The sequence below is a fragment of the Heterodontus francisci genome, chromosome 14, assembly GCF_036365525.1.
Source record: "Heterodontus francisci isolate sHetFra1 chromosome 14, sHetFra1.hap1, whole genome shotgun sequence".
Lineage (NCBI taxonomy): Eukaryota > Metazoa > Chordata > Chondrichthyes > Heterodontiformes > Heterodontidae > Heterodontus > Heterodontus francisci.
In genome coordinates, this window is record NC_090384.1 from 93870406 (window position 1) to 93888233 (window position 17828).

General features: G+C 41.9%; 1 protein-coding gene across 7 annotated transcripts in view; it reads left to right on the top strand.

The window, feature by feature from the left end:
• Positions 1–6305, top strand: part of LOC137377160 (liprin-alpha-1-like) — a 160615-nt gene extending 154310 nt beyond the window's left edge. For 6 of the 7 annotated variants that reach the window (XM_068046550.1, XM_068046544.1, XM_068046548.1 and 3 more), the window contains 2 exons: positions 1564–1628; positions 4961–6305. In XM_068046550.1, coding sequence (XP_067902651.1) covers positions 1564–1622 — 59 coding nt within the window. In that variant the 3' untranslated portion in view covers positions 1623–1628; positions 4961–6305. The remainder of the gene's footprint in view (positions 1–1563; positions 1629–4960) is intronic. The other variant, XM_068046547.1, reaches the window with a different exon arrangement.
• The last annotated feature ends 11523 nt before the right edge of the window (positions 6306–17828 follow it).

A 17828-nucleotide genomic window follows, 5' to 3' on the forward strand; every position in this document is an offset into this window, starting at 1 on the left:
GGCCCATCGAGCCCATGCCAGCTCTCCATGGAGCAATCCAGTCAGTCCCATGCTCCCACTTGATGCCTATAGCCCTCCAAGTTTATTTCCTTCAAGTGCCATCCAATTTCCTTTTGAAGTCATTGATTGTCTCTGCTGTAGCTACACTTCAAAAATACTTAATGGTTGTAAAGTGCTGTGGAATGTCCTGAGGTTGTATAAGACGCTATATAAATGCAAGTTTTTTTATAGCCAGCATTCATTGTCTTGACTTGTGAAAAATGATCAGTTGGATAACATCCTGAAGGGTGACCAGTCCCCATGATAGTGTACCCTAGCATGAAGTAGTGCCATTTTAGGAGGAAAGAAGAGGCAGGGCACAAAGAATCTAGTTCCCAATATAGAGATGTTAAATTTTTTTTTTTATTGGGGTTAATCCCAGAATAAATCCTTCATTTGATGATTGATTTAGAAATTTACCACAATTTTAAGCCACCAAAGATGCAGTGTAAACACCATTAACGGGGCAACACCAAAATAATTGCCAACCCCAGTGCTACCTAACAAGATCACGTTTGCTTCAAAGCACAAATGTCATGATGTTCGCTTTCATGTATTGCTTGCATGTGGTTTGAGCAGCGCACGTATCATTAATTCAGCTGCTGAGTTAAATTGGGCAACTCTGAATCTTTCAAACACTACTTGAAGAAAATTGCACCTGTGCTTGCACATGTTTGTATAAATGGGAATGAGGAGTTTAAGCAATGGTCAGACTAAGGTGAAAGGGTCACAGTATCATAAATCTGCTAGAGCAAGTGTATAGTAATAAAATAATACCTCACTTTTTGAAAGCTGTTGATTTTGTAAGCTTTGTTTTTCTCTCAGAAATGTAAAGATGGAAAGAAGCCATTTTAACTCTTCACTCCAGTGTCGAGATAAGCACTGCACTGGAACTATCCACTCTATTCCCGTTTACCAACTCTTTTCCCATACTCTTTTTAATGTTTTCCTTGTGTGCGTTTATCTGACCCCCCCCCCCCTTAAAACATTGTGATGTTACATGTATTAATCCTTTGTGTGGGGAGAAGTTCTTCTATTCTCTCTTCAATGCTCGATATATGTTCTGTTCCTTGGCTAATAATTGGTCCTAAAGATGTGGTTTGATGCCTTTATTTTTAAAAGTTACGGGTTCAGAGGCCTTAGTTAAATACGAAGATGCATTTTGTGAGGTCCTGCACTGGACAGGAAATTAAAGGCAGCTCAACAAGCGGTTATCCGGTTACACGCTGATTGCACGCAGGCCCTACCAATAATGCATGGTCTTGCAAAATTTACACACTCATACTTGTTCAGGTGCAACCTATATCAGATTTAAGAATCTGTAGCATTGTAACATTTGCTGCCCTGAAACTAGGGGTGAATGTTCTTAGAAATCTGATTTTGTTTTGTGTGCAATTTTAAATCTCCTTGGGTTTTGATCCCTGAAAAACAACAAATTAAATTTGCTTTGTGCATTTGTGACATGACTAATTTGAAACTAACTGCATGTTTTCTGCATGCTATCTCTCTTGATGCAAATCGCAGGTAATGTTTCTGGAGAGCAAAGAATGGATTCTGCTACTGTGCGAACCTATTCATGTTAATTTTGGGTAAGTATTCACACAGCAGTATCTCCCTGACATGACCTCTGCATGATCACAGGCAGAATGTACCTTTCTTTGAAGATTCAGAAGGAAATACTGTGCATCTTCACAATGTTTTTCCCTTTATTTTAAAGCAGTGATTCCTTCTGCTACCTGCACTGAGTTGAATATATTCAGGCCAGATGGCTATGAGCAGCAGGAAAAGTGCGGGACTATAGTGACTTTTAAAATCTGAAATTCGGCTGTGGAGCCTCTTGTTCATTTACAACCAAATTGGTCTCTGTCTGGCCCCATTCAGAATTTGCGAGTATTGGTATTGTCATTCTCACATTATCAAGTAAATCTTCCATACATTAGAAGCCTTAGCTGTTGACCTGATGGTGTGTTTGGAGATGCATCTTGCTGTATACACGTTTTAGTACTGATGTTTAACCTTCCTCTAGAGAGCAAAAATAGTTGGAGGATATTCGTGCAATTTAAAAGACCCCTGATTTGAGTGATAGGAAGTTCATTGTTAGTAGTTTAGCCTTTGAATCCTCAAGAGCATCCATGATCTAACTCATTGAATGGCAAAAAAGAATGGCTAAATGGCCGCCTTCTGTTCCTATCTTCATCAATTTCTATTAGACCGCAGCTGGGATGTCATGAATATATTGGCCTTAGAGAGAGTGCAGAGTGGATTTATCAGAATGAAAGCTGGAATCCAATTTAAAAAATAACGAGGTGAGATTACATGACCTAGGGGTAGTATTTCCAGGAATTTAGAAGGTTAAGGGGTGATTTGATTGAAGTTTTCAAGGTATTAAGGGGAACAGAAAAAGTAGATCAAGTATTTCTGCTAGCTGGGAAGTCTAGGACAGGTGGGGATGGTTTAAAAATTAGAGCTGGTCCTTTTCGGAGTGAAATTAGGAAACACTTCTGTACACAAAGGTTGGTAGTTTGGAAATCTCTTCTGCAAATGGCCATTGATGCTAGATCAATTAATTTTAAATCGAAAATTGATTTTCTATTAACCAAAGGTCTTAAGGGATATGGGATGTTGGGTCACATCAACCATAGTCTCACTAGTCGAACAGGCTCAAGGGGCTAAATGGCCTAATACTGTTCCTGTGTTCCTAAGAGTTTTATGTTCTCCCGATTTCTAAACCACACACTGTTCTCTGGCCAACAGGATGGATGGATGACCTGCTCCCAAATCTGTCAGTACTGCTGTTAATTAAGTTGTTACACTTTTATGTGAGAAAGAGAATGTCAGCACTTGTCATGGAACATTGTGCTTTTGATTGTAATTACCCATGCAAAGGGAGCCTGCACAATGAAACTTTCGGTAACTGGTAGTTTATCTACAGGTTTTCCTTTCCCCTTTCAAACGTTAACTAGCTATTTGTGTGTACTGAGGTCCCAGTATATTGTTGCTTTCTCTTTAGATTTCTTTGTTAATTATGAGCATAGCTGATTGAAGCACTGCTTTATAATCTTAGGATTTGGATGCCTAGAAACTATCTGCTTTCCCTCTGAATCAAAGAAAGCTGTAGATCATTTTGTTCAGTTCGATTGGATTGTCATACACATGAATGTAAACTCTCCAGCGAAAATCTGATTCAAGTAGATGAGGTTTAGCAATGGTTCCCAGTTCGATTGTGCAGATTTGTGTATGTATAAATCCTTTTATGCAAAGATTAACAATTAAAAAATAAAGAAATAATTCAGTGAGATTTGGTTAAACAACACCTACTCTCGAAAGATGAATTCCAGAATGAGGGTTGAACCCAGTGGAGCTCAAAATATGAGCGTAACTTGCTGCAGTCAAAGTGTGACACGATGTCTTTCCCTGTTTGGTGCTAGATCAATTAATTTTAAATCGAAAATTGACTTTCTATTAACCAAAGGTCTTAAGGGATATGGGACCTTTGATTTCTGTTCCCAGACTAATGGGCAGCATCAATGTGGAACATGCTTTCAGTCAGGCAATTGAATGAAGTTTCATAGGGAAATGATAATGATGCAGCAAATGATGCGTGCAAACTCCTTTTAGTATTGTAGTTTGCGCTTAAAAGCATTGAAGCGGGTATAGTTGAAGACTAAAGAGGAGGGAGTTATTCTGATATCCTTGGCCAACAATTATGCCTCAGTAACACCACCAGAATAGTTTCTGATTGATGTATTTAGCTTTGTGGGATTTTGCTGTATACAAATTGTTTTTCTGCATAACCACAGTGGCTACAAATTGAAAATAATTCATTGGATGTGAAGTGCTTCGACATAACCTGAGGGTGTGAAAGGCACTAAATAAATGAAAGTTTATTAGGATTTTTTCTGTGCATTCCTCATTAATTTATTTTGCCAATTAAATTGAATTTATTTGATTTCATATTTATTCTGTTAGTTTTGGCCCGTTAAGCACATATTCTTGTCTGGTTGGGATTATGATCTGAATTCAGTTTTTTTTGCAAAACAACTGGACATAGAACACATATTTTGACACAGGGTTGGGTTGTGAGCATTCTATATTATTGCACTACTTTCAACTATCCTAATTTCCTTTTAAAGTTTGCAATGGGACTGCTCGAGTTGCAAAATATAATACTGTTCTCTGCTATTAAATTCTAAGTTTTAGTGCACAAAAAAGTGCATTTGAAATGACAATGTAAAGGATAAAATGTAAAACAGATTAACAGGTAATTTAAGAGTAGGTTGTACAATAGTTTTGACAGCAAAAAGATAAATACAGTAACAAGTATGAAACATCTGTGCTTGATTGCAGTAGTACAAGAGAACTATTTCAAATGAGTGAATTGCTCAAGCTCTTTTTCAGTTACATGCTGAAGCATTCTGCTATTAATGGTAACATCAATAATGAATAAAACATTACAAATTTGAACAAAAGTAGTATGAGAAATAAAAATATATGTTTTGATCATAATGACTTGGTTGTGCAGGTGAACTTAGAGACATTTTGTATTTGGAGCAATGCAATTAAATTACAATGGTGCACTTGTAGTTTTACACTAACCCAGAATAACTTGGTGCAACTATGGTAGGAAATCTACTCTGGTACTTTTGGAGAAGTGAGACAAGTTAAACTTGTTTTGTGTTAATTATTTTCCCGAACAGTATTCTTAAGGTTGCATTTTCATGATAGCCCTGATACTAAATCCTTGAAGACTTGTGTTCTGCCCCATTCGCAGTGTAAAATCTGTACAAACAAGATTTTTTTTATGCCTCCTCTTGTCCTTCTATCTATGGAGTCACTCTGCAGTATTAGTATCTTTTAATGTGGTGGTAGTATTTAGCTTTGTCTAGTTTTGGCACTTAATTATGTTCTTTTTATTTTTCAGTTCACTCACACTATTTCAACAGATGACTGTGTAGTATTCAAAGCCTTCATGCAGTAACTTGTACATCACATGAATTGCTGAGAAAGCCGGGAAATCTGTGATGTAGCAATATTTCTAACTTGGACTTGATATTTTACTACAGAGATTTTAATTAGTTGAACTGCAACTCATGAGTACCCTAGATATAAAATTTTAGAATAAATGTTATATTTATGTAAACCCGTTTCAATGTTGATTTATTGTAGATCTGGCATCTAGCTTTAATCGTGTACTCTTGCTTAGAACACATTTATAATTATGTACAATTCTTAAACCAATTTCTTTACTCTTAATCATGTTTTTTTCAAGGAAATGTACCATATGTCTGTATGTATTCATCCCTATTAAAATTGTGGGGGTTTTGTAAATCGTTGTGTAATTACTACAGATATTCAGATTTTTTTAAATAAAGTTGAGGACAAAAAAGGGTATAATGGCATTTTCATGCTGTTTTCCCAAAAGAAACTGCATGCTGACAGCACTAAGTGTGTTGATGTTGTAGTTAGTCTGAAGTCTAATTAAATCCTTTTTAAACCATATGTTCTCATTTTTAAAACTGTAAATGCTTGTCCATTTTTTCAGTATGGTTAATAATGAATAGATGGATATAAGAAGAGATAAAGCCATATATATAGGACTTGAGGCAGAGGTGGGCCTGAATGCAAGTAAAAGACCTACTGCCATAACTCAAATGTTATTTCCTCCCCTTGCATTACTCTTAAGAAAAGGCTGGTTTAACTTTTCAATGGACCAATAGCAATGACTGGTGTCAGTTAGGGGTGGCAGGACTATTCAAGTTGAAAAGTATAAGAAGCGGGGTACTTTTAAAAATAAAATGAAAGCCTTATTTATTTTTCATGAAATATGGTTCACTGTTTTTGCAACCCTTTCCTAATCTATAGATACTGTGCATTTTACTTTTAAAAAGATGACCCATAAATAGGAAATTGGAAAAATTTGTCTTGGCTTCATCAATAAGAGTGTTCAGTATTTTTGAATAACCCATCAACATGTCAGCTGCAGTTTTGTTGGTATCATGGTGAGTTATGTATTGTGCACCAACATTGTAAATCTGTCCTAAAGCTATTGAGTGGTCAATTTTTAATACACGTTGGCCTGAATCATGTACTGTTATTTGTCCAATATTTTGCTGTCTTGAGTTTTTCTCTGCCTTCTTGTAACAAATTATGTACAGTCTATACAGTACTTTGAACTATTTTTATCACAGTATTTATTGCTTTCTTTCAATAAAATACTTAAACTTTTATTTTCCACTGCCAATAAATAAAAAAGAAAACTGAAGTTATTCAATGTGTGTGGCTTTTGCAGTGCAATGTGCCTTCGATTTATTCCATTGCTTTCAAAAGTGGGACTAATCGGAGCACCAACAACTTGCATTATATAGATAGCATTTTAGTGTGGCAAAACATCCCAAGCAGCTTCACGAGAGTTATAAGTCAAAAATTTGACACTGCGGCACAGATATCAGAGCAAATGGCCAAAGAGGTAGGTTTCAAGGAGCATCCAAAAGGAGAAGAGGAGAGGTTTACGAAGGGAATTCCAGAGATGAAAAAAGAAAAGACTTGCATTTATATAGCACCATTGACAGCTTCAGGATGTCCCAAAGCACTTGACAGCTACTGTTGTAGGAAGTGCTGCACCCAGTTTGCTCCCACAAACAAATGTGCTAATGACCAGATAACCTGTGTTTGTGATGCTGTTTGGTGGATAAATAGTGACCAGGATACCAGGAGTAATTCCACTGCTGCTCTTTGAAATAGTGCCATGTGATTTTTTTACCTCAATCTAAGAACAGACAGGGCCTCAGTTTAACAGCTTATCTGAAAGACAGCATCTTGGACAGTAGTTATCAGTGTAAATTTTTGTGCTTAAGTCTCTGTAATGGGACTTGAACCCACAACCTTCTGACTCAGAGGCAAGAATGCTACAACTTAGCCACGGTTGATACAGCTTAGGGCTAAGACAGCTGAAACCATGGCTGCCAATGGTGGTATAGTTAAAACTAGGGAAAAGCAAGATGCCAGAATTGGTGGCGAGGCCATGAAGGGATTTGAAGGCAAGGAGCAGTGAGCTTCTCGCTACTGTCACCTGAGGCCTAAGTTTAAATAGAGCCTTATCGATGGGATAGATATTAACTCACCGGCTGTAAAAAGCTGAAGTCACTTGATTTGAAAAGTCTCAGTTCGCTGCTCTAAACTTAGCTCAGTTTAGTAAATTAGCAGGTCAGAGTTAGATCAGAGATTTTCATGCCAGATATCCAACTTTGCTGATGACTAGATGGTATTGTAAGTAGTGCAGATGGAAGTGTAAAATTATGAAATATTGATAGAAAGCAGGAAAATTCCAATCTGACCAATTACTGCTTCATCAGTCTAGTCTCAATTGTCAGCAGTGATGGAAGGTGTTGGCAGTTCTATCAAGCAGCAACAACCTGCTCACCGATCCTCAGTTTGGATCTGCCAGGGCCACTCAGCTCCAGACCTCATTACAGCCTTGGTCCAAACAGCCCAGAGGTGAGGTGAGAGTGATAGCCTTTGACGTCAAAGCTGCATTATACTGAATGTGGCATCAAGGAGCACTAGCAAAATTGAAGTCAGTGGAAGTCAGGAAAAATTCCATTGGTGGGACTCATACAATGCAAAAGGAAAATGGTTGTGGTGATTGGAGGCCAAACATTTAAGCCCCAGGACATAGGTGCAGGAGTTCCTCATGATGGTGTTCTGGGCCCAACTATCTTCAACTGCTTCATCAATGACCTTTCCATAAGGTTAGAAGTTGGGATGTTTGCTAAGGATTGCACATGTTCAGTATCATTCGCAGTCAGATACTGAAGTGGTTTATGCCTGCATGAAGCTAGTCCTGGACAATGTTTGGGGTTTAGGCTGATAGGTATTATTTATGTCACACAAGTGTCAGGCAGTGATGTTCAACAGCATTGCCTTTGTTGAATTCCCCCATCAACATTCCAGGGGTCACCATTGACCAGAAACTTAACTGGACCAGCTGTATAAATACTGTGGCTCCAAGAGCATGGCAGAGGCTGGAAATTTTGCAGTGAGTAAGTCACCTCTTGAGTCTTCAAAGCCTGTCCATCTACAAGGCACGAGTCAGGCATGTGATGGAATACTTGCCACTTACCTGGATGAGTGTGACTCCACCAACACCCAAGAAGCTCGACAATCCAGGACAAAGCAGCCTGTTTTCTTGGCACCTTATCCACCACTTTAAATATTCACTTCCTCCATCACTGATGCACAATAGCAGTTGTACCATCTGCAAGATGCACAGCAGAAATTTGTCAAGGCTTCTTGGACAGTGCCTTTCAAACCCATGATCTCTACCACCTGGAAGACCAAGGGCAGCAGGCATGTGGGAACACCACCACCTGCAAGTTCCCCTCCAAGTCTCACACCATCCTGACTTGAAACTATGGCCGGAATTTTACCGGCATTAAATGTGTCTCTTTGGAGGCGTCCGGATGGTAAAAAGAAGCGCGATGACATTGGGCCGTGTCCCCGGCGTCATTACGCGCAGACGTCATTTTACCAATGTTGGAAGTCCGGCGTGAGCGAGTCTGCGTTCGCTGCCCGTCTACAAGTAATTGAAAGGTAATTGAGGTCGTTTACAGAGCAATTGACTATAATTTTACGTCTGAGGTCTGATTTAACGTCAGTAAATCAGCTCGTGGGGCGTGTTGGCCATCCGGCAGATACATAAGGGCGGCAGGCATTGATTCAGGAGGTAGTTGGAAGTACAATTTTCAGTTTTACTCTGAAATAATTCTAATGCTATTTATATATCCTGACCAGGTGTGTGACTAGTGCTAAAGGATTCATCTGAATGTTCTGCACTGCTGATGGGGACCCATCAACTTTGATTTATGTGGTGAAAAGAAAGTGATCTCGTGAGCCAGTCCTAACTGTTGGAAGCTAATACCTGTGGTCAGAGCATCTGGTGAGTAGTACAGCAATGGGAATTGTTCAATGTGGAGGTGGATCATCAGATGAGGAGGACCTTGCCCCTATGAGGGACAGAAGGACAAATGAGCAGGGGAACATGCAACAAGCTGACGCAGTGTACCATCGTGATGTGGGAGGGAGAGCAGGTGGCAGAGTCGCCCGGTAGCGAACACATGTCAGGATACGTGCCTACACACCAGGAGGGGCATACCGGCTGTGTCTGAGCTACCTGCAGCTGTCAGATCGCCAGTGCAGAAGACTGCGGCTGTCATGGGAGACTGTCACATCTCTTTGTGAGATGTTGGCAGTGGATGTTTCCTCAAACCGTATTAGAGGCCATCCAATGCCGGTCGCTCTAAAGGTTACAATATCTCTTAACTTCTATGCGTCTGGCTCATTCCAAGCCTCAGCAGCAGACTTGTGCGGAGTCTCACAAGCATCAGCGCACCACTGCATCAAGGTTGTGACTGATGCATTGTTCCAACATACTAACCAATTCATCACGTTCACGACGGACAACACTTGTGAGGCTGAGAGAGCCAGAGGCTTCAGCACTATATCTGGGTTTCCAATGGAACAGGGCGTGATCGACTGTACTCATGTGGCCTTTAGAGCCCCAGCAGGTCAATCAGGGGCATTGATTAACCGCAAGGGATACCATTCAATGAACGTTCAGCTCGTCTGTGATCATTGTCAGAGAATCATGCAGGTGTGTGCACGTTACCCTGGGAGTTGTCATAATGCCTTCATTCTCCGAAACTCCCACGTACCTGCACTTTTCAGGCCTCCAGACAGAATGGAGGGATGGATACTTGGCGACAGGGGTTATCCTGTGAAGACATGGCTCATGACACTAGTGAGGAATCCAAGGGGTCATGCAGAGGAACGATACAATGAGAGCCATGCGGCCACCACAGTGACCATCAAACAAATTATAGGCCTGCTTAAGATGAAGTTCAGGTGTCTTGACCGCTCAGGTGCAGCACTGCAGTACGCACCTTCAAGGGTTTCAAGAATAATTGTCATCTGCTGTGCCTTGCACAACCTGGCGACTGAAAATGGAGAGGCTCTGGAGGAGGATCAATGTCAGCGCAATGTGTCATCAGATGATGATGTTTCTGATGATGAAGCTGGACACCACTGACTTGATCCAAAAACAAGAAATGCTGGATTCACTCAGCAGGTCTGGCAGCATCTGGCCACAGATGCTGCCAGACCTGCTGAGTGAATCCAGCATTTCTTGTTTTTGTTTCAGATTTCCAGCATCCGCAGTATTTTGCTTTTATACCACTGACTTGATGGTCATGGAGAGGAAGCTGAATTTAATTTGGATCTAAGTGCTTGCGAGACAAGGGTGTCTTTAAGAGGCAGACGTTTCCATTGAGAGTCTGTAAATTTTCGCACAATTGGGATTACCGTATGACAAGACTAATTGTGAGGCTCTGAAAGGGCAAATTCACTCACCTTCACGGGGAGAGAGAAATGCAATGATGCAATCCTTCACATCATGAGGAACGCCACCCAGGTGTGAGACCTCACATGTTGAACAACGATGTTGGAATTGACTTCAGGAAAGCAATGACAAAATCTCAGAGAACCCGGTTTATTACAATATTTTATAACACATTCAAATAAAAAACCTTTCAATTCACCCTGTGAACCAGTAGTGATGTTAAAGTGATTTCTTAAATCTTTTTCTAGTGCTCTTTCGGGTGCATGATCCCTCGCCACCAGACACACCAGAGACAGGTGGCTGAACTGTTTGCCGTCCTGCTTGTGATGACTTTGGCGGACGTCCTCTGCTTGCTCACGGCCGTGAGGGCCCCGGCATCTCGGGGTTCTCCTGAGAAATCTCATGAGTACCCTGTAACACCCTGGGATTTTGCTGATCACATGTTCCTGGCAGAGGGAGCAAGGAGCTGCAGAATGCATCAGAGGCGCCCTGAGAGGAGCTTCCATATGCGATCTGCTGCCCCTGTGCTCTTGTGAGGCTCGGACGACCCTCAATGGTGACATAAGAGGGATGAGCGGCCTTGGCCTGGCACCAGCTCATCAGATTCTGCTCTCTGATGCTCTGGTCCAGGGAGGCCACAATCGATCTGACGTCATGAAGTGCATCCAGAACTGGCCCTTCCGCTGCAGCTGCCAATCTGTCAATGGGGGAAGCCAGATGTTCAATTGCCTGAGAGTGAGCAGAACTCATACTCTAGATGGATGTAGCCAGAATTTGATTAACTGCACGCATTGTCTCAGGCAGTTCCGCCAGATTTTCAAGGACCGCTTGCTGCACCTGCAACATCTCCCGCCGAATGGATGTTCTCAAAGGCATGTCATCAGCTTGCTGCTCTGCACTGGCCTGGCCTCCCACACTCCTCTGACTGTGAGGCATCGGCCGATTCTGCCTCCAGTGGCTGGCCCGGCACCTGTGCTGTGCTGACACCTGGATGTGAAATCGAATCCACGGACACGCAAATCCAAGGTGTCTGTATCTGCGCTGGTGCTTGGTGCGTTGCGAGGATGTGACGGTGCGCCCTCTGAGGCGCCCTCCTCAACCTCAGAGGTGGATGGTGGTACAACTGAGACCCTTCCTGTTCCATGCAGTCACCTGCTGGGAAAATCTTACTGATCAGTTTGATCAGAAAGCCAGAGTGAAGAACATGTATTTGAATCCATTATGGTCACATCAGTGTGATGTGACTTTTGAGGGCCAAATTATGTTCATTAGTAAATCATAACAACATTGGCCCACCAACACTCCCCTTCCCCCCCCCCCCCCGAAATGCACTAATACACCACTTTCTGGATCACTCACGATCATGGCCATGTCCACCGGCCTCGCCATCTGCTATGGCTTGTCCTCCCCTGCTATCATCAATGCGTCCTCCTCCATTCGACTGAGGAATGCAGGACAGGCCATGCCACCACCTATCCGGGACCTCTCTCGGGCGTTGTGTGCCCTCTTTTCCAAATGAAAGAAAAAAATTAGGTCAAACATTTTTGTGCGCACGTCACGCAATCACCCAAATGGGTTGATGTGGCTTTTAACTGCTGTGCCATTACTGAGCGTGCCCTCATCAATCCCTCCTTAATGTTCATCTCACATATGCCCATCTTGCATCCCAATGCAAGGAGGCAGCCAGGCAATGATCACACAGGGGTTCCACATTGCATCATGAATACAAATACACCCTCCCTTGACAAAATAACGATTAGATGAATGAGGAATGCCCCTTACCCGGGCAGAGCGAAGCAGGTCATTGAGGCGCTTGCGGCACTGTATCCATGTGTGCCGAACGACGCCACAGCTGCTGACCTCCTCCGCGACCTCCAGCCAGGCCCTCTTTGTCACTGTCGACGGTCGCCTTCTACCATCTGGGTTGAAGAGGATCTCACGCCTCTCCTCAACCGTCTGAAGGAGGACCTGTAGTGAATCATCTAAAAAACGGGGGGCTGAGCGAGTGCTTCTCCCCTCCATGACTTCCTCCACCTGTGTTTAAATCTCTAACTCTTTCTGCCCTAACAGAACTGTAGCCTCTCAATGAACCACAACTACTACTGCTGATTTTTAAATAATGAGTACCTGGTCAATTTCATTGAGGTAAACAAGGGTTTACGTCAGACATTCCCGGATATGGCTCTGCCCCCAATGATGTATATCTTCCCGCCCGCACCAGCCAATTCAGGTCTCAGTTACGCCGCGGGGCCGCTAATTGGCTGCCCCGCGCGTGATGCCAGTGGACAGGAGACGCAGCATGGGAATGGAGACCACATCCGTTTGAGTTCCACCTGTACCGGAGCCAGCGATTAAGGTAAAATTCCAGCCTATATCTCATTTCCTTCGCCATTGCTGGGTCAAAAACCTGGAATTCCCTTGCTAATAGCCATCTGGGTACAATAAATGCTGGCCTAGCCAGAGATGCTCACATCCCATGAATGAATACGAGGTGGGGTGGGGGGTAATCTTACTTACCAACGTGCGGGGGGTGGGGGTGCTGCAGTAGCGGGCGGAAAACCTGGAAGTTTGGGTGTGTCTTCATCATCGACAGGTTTTCTGTGCAGAAGTCAGACTGACAGACGAGCAGGGCAAAGCACTCTGGAGAATGCTGAGGGACTAGGTTGGTCTGATCCTGAAGTGGGGTCCAATCTGGATGGAGGTTGGCATGGTGGATCTGACAGTGGGGGAGCTTTGGGGCTGGGAGGAACCATTCTTGCTCTTCCTGGCCTACCAAGAGTGCTGTAAAAGAACTTGCCTTCTATCCAAAGCTGTCCTCGCCTCCCTTCGGCTGCCAGATTTCCCGAGGCTTGGGAATTTGGCAGTCCACAGATTTGCAAAGGTTAAATCTGAGGCTTCCCATTTCATTAAAATACTAGCTTCCTGCCCCTTGTCCATCCTCAGAAAAAGTCCAGATATTGACGTGCTGGAACTGACTTCCCAACACACTGAGAATTTTTGCCCAGTTGACCTGCCCTACCCATTCATCCATGTTAATGATCCCTCTGCATGTCTGCAGAACTATTTGTACTATAAGCTGTCAAAATGATCAGGGAATTTACTTTCCTGTAATATTTTATCTGATGTGTGTATATATATATATATATATATATATGTATATTATCATTCTTTGTAAAACCAGTGATCCTTATGGAAGATAAGGCTACACCCTTGTTTGAATGTTTGCTAGAAGAAACGATTTCTGACAGCGTGCTAGATGTACTTTAATGTGTGTTAACTACAAGGGACATCTATGAAAGAATGCAGTCTGATTGAAGGTATTAAAAATACATGTGTTATGGTGCTGCTCGTTCACAACCATAGCAATTGCCTCAAAACTCCTAAGCATTTTTTCTTCACTGCAGTAGACTGAACTCAAGCAGGAAGGGTAATGATGTAGTATGTAATCCCAACTGCAGTCTCTTGAGAGCGTTACATCTTGTAAACAGTTACACTAATGAGTCACTTAAAATGGAATACCCATGGTATTACAGTTCTGTTTACTTTCTAAGGGCTGGGCTGTTCTTTGTGTTCTATGATACCTTTCTTTTGGGCCTCCTTATCTCGAGAGACAATGGATACGCGCCTGGAGGTGGTCAGTGGTTTGTGAAGCAGCGCCTGGAGTGGCTATAAAGGCCAATTCTGGAGTGACAGGCTCTTCCACAGGTGCTGCAGAGAAATTTGTTTGTTGGGGCTGTTGCACAGTTGGCTCTCCCCTTGCGCCTCTGTCTTTTTTCCTGCCAACTACTAAGTCTCTTCGACTCGCCACAATTTAGCCCTGTCTTTATGGCTGCCCGCCAGCTCTGGCGAATGCTGGCAACTGACTCCCACGACTTGTGATCAATGTCACACGATTTCATGTCGCGTTTGCAGACGTCTTTATAACGGAGACATGGACGGCCGGTGGGTCTGATACCAGTGGCAAGCTCGCTGTACAATGTGTCTTTGGGGATCCTGCCATCTTCCATGCGGCTCACATGGCCAAGCTATGATACCACATCTTAAATAAAAGATGAGGATGGACACATCCTGAAGCCATATTGGTACTTTTTACTAGGTTGTCATACAGATAGTCCTCTCATTTAATCCTGATATGTAATGCCCATTATTTTAGCCAGCATTGATGTCTGACTGATTGCTGTGTAGTTCTGTGTGTTTATTTTGTTAACGTTTTGGAAATTAGGAAGTAAATTGTTTCCAATGTGTTGGGACTTAAACGGCTGCTGGGTACTCATGATTCCTGAAACTAATTATCCATGTATAGTAACTTTAACTAGAAACTGTAGCCTTTTAACATGTCTCAGTAAATCTGGGTTTGATCTCATGATTAGATCTTACGAAAGGAATGTTTCTGGTGGTAAACTTGATCCTGCATTCCCTTTGCTATTGGTCTCTGATCTGTTAGCTGATAAAGGCTTGATTCAGACTCTGTTGTGGCCTCAATTTGTTTCTGTGACACTCTAATGATTATATACACAGAACATCCTGATCCATGCCAAGTTTGACCTTGGATTATGCGTTAATGGATTTTGGTACTGAAATTCTGCCTGTTCTCTTATTCAAATAAAACTTTTGCTTGGTTTATCTTCCTTAGCATATCTGAATTAACAGTCTTCAGTAATTCTTCCTTGATTGGTAGGTTGTCTTGTATTTACCTTCTTGTAATTAGTGGCATTCGGTCTCTAATGAGGTATCATAGAATGTTTACAGCACAGAAAGAGATCATTCGGCCCATCGAGTCCATACCAGCTTTCTGCAAGAGCAATCGAGCTAGTCCCAATCCCTCACCCTTTCCCTGTAGCCCTGCAAATTTTTCTGTTCAAGTACTTGCCTAATTCCCTTTTGAAAGCTATGATTTTATCTACCTCTACCATTCTTTCGGGCAGTGCGTTCCAGATCATAACCACTCCCTGTGTAAAAAAGTTGTTTTCTTGTGTAACCTTTCGTTCTTTCGCCAATCACCTTAAATCAGTGTCCTCTGTTTCAGGACTCTTTCACTAATGGGAACAGAGTCTCCTCACCTACTCTGTCTAGATCCCTCATGATTTTGGACATCTCTATCAGATCTCATCTCAACTGTCTCTAATTTATTATTGTAAATTTGGAGACCATGGTATACACCTTCCCCGTTCCCATGTCCCCATGACTTCTTTATCGGATTATTCTCAGTCTATACCAATTTCGCTAGGGACCTATTTCACAATGGGTAATTCAAACTCCAAATTACATGAGTAAACTCCCAACCTTTGCCAAGTTGCCTGAATTTAGCACCTGCAAACTGGCAAATCATCACTAAAGGCTTCGTTGGTTATTCAGTGACTGGAGAAAATAGCTTTTTATGCAATCTATCACTGTTTTCTCTGTTTTTGTGCACACCTATGGGTAAGCTAAGTTAGTTAGCAATTATGAACTAGTCCCTGCCCTCTCCATGAACAAATCTATATTGACTTTCTGATCTGATATAGTATTGTTTTGGTGTACAAGCTTCAACAATTTGTTGTGTGAGTAGCGCCTTCATTTATTCCAGACCAATATATTGTCTGCATGTGTCCGGAATGTTTTTTTCTAACATTTCTCTGCCCATACATCCCTTGTAGATTCTTTTGCAGTATTTATTTACACAGAAATAAAAGCAAAATACTGCAGATGCTGGAAATCTGAAAAACAAAATGCAGGAAATACTCAGCAGGTCTGACAGCATCTGTGGAGAGAGAAGCAGAGTTAACGTTTCAGGTCAGTGACCCTTCATCAGAACTGGCAAAGGTTAGAAATGTAATAGGTTTTAGGCAAATAAAGCAGGGGTGGTGCAAAAGATAACAAAAGGGAAGGTGTTAATAGGACAGAGGGTCACAGAGAATAACTAACCAGAAGATCATGGAGCAAAGGCAAAGGGTGTGTTAATGGTGTGGTGAAAGACAATGCGTTAGTGCAGAGAGGGTGTTAAATGACAGAAAAATGAACAGCCCTGGCCAAAAGCACAAAAAAAACTGGGCAGGCACATGGTTAAAAAAAAATGAATGATGGAACAAACTAAAATAAAATAAAAAATAATAAAGAAAAAAGAAAAAGAAAAAAGGGGGGCCAGTCATGCTATGAAATTATTAAACTCAATGTTCAGTCCGGCAGGCTGTAGTGTGCCTAATCGGTAAATGAGATGCTGTTCCTTGAGCTTGTGTTGATGTTCACTGGAACACTGCAGCAAGCCCAGGACAGAGATGTGGGCATGAGAGCAGGGGTGTGTGTTGAAAGGGCAAGCAACAGGATGCTTGGGGTCATGTTTGCGGACTCAGCAAAGGTGTTCCACAAAGCGTTCGCCCAATCTGCGTTTGGTCTCCCCAATATAGAGGAAACCGCATTGTGAGCTGCTGACCTGAAATGTCAACTCTGCTTCTCTCTCCACAGATGAGTATTTCCAGCATTTTTTGTTTTTATTTGCTCAGAGTTTGCTATTTATTATCTTACATGCTTTGTGCACATCAGTGTTAACTCCTCACTAAAGTTCCAGTAATCTTCTGTGTCTGGACAGCAATCTTACTTTACACCTGAAATGTTAACTTACTTGTTGTCTCCCCAGATGCTGAATGACCTGCTGAGTGTTTCCAGGAGTTTTTTGTTTCTTGCTTTACTTATGGACATTCCTTCATTATTGTTTCTTTGAGAACCTCAAATCTCTCATCCTTTGTTGCTTTTCTGGGCCAAATCTTCTTGTGCAGGACATCACATGGAGTATGCCATAATTTGACTATTTCCTGCACCCTTCACATCAAAAGAATTTTTGTGCCATAAATCTCAAAAAAGTTACTATGTGCAGAATGAGACTGAAGAGATTAAATGTTCCCTTTCTGGGCCAGAGAGGTTGCATTAACATTGCATTGCATTAACAATTGTTACATTGTTAAATGTGTCCTTGTGATCTTAATTACCAGCCCTAACTTTCTGTGGTGAATTTAATGGGCAATTAATGTGCAAATCTAGAAAGTTCTTATCAATAATGAGCTAAGTAAGGGCAATGTGTTGTTTGTTTGAAGCTAATGAGCAGTGTGAAGCAACCAGCAAATTCTGGAGATTTGTAGTTCATGCCATATCTTTTAATCCCCTGAATCTGGCTGATTTCTGTATTAATAATTATGCACAATTTTTCTAGTGCGATTTAGCCCAATTGTCTAGTGACCTATTGGCCTAGCTGTAACATGCTCTTTAATCTTGTCTGCTTTTCTATTGGCTTTTATTGTATCCTGGCCTCCTAACAGTGTAGAATTGCACATAGATATGCTGAAGTATAAAAGACATTCAGGTTATTCCTCTAAACAGACCATTGACAAAAAGGGCAATCATTCAAAGACTTTACATATAGAGC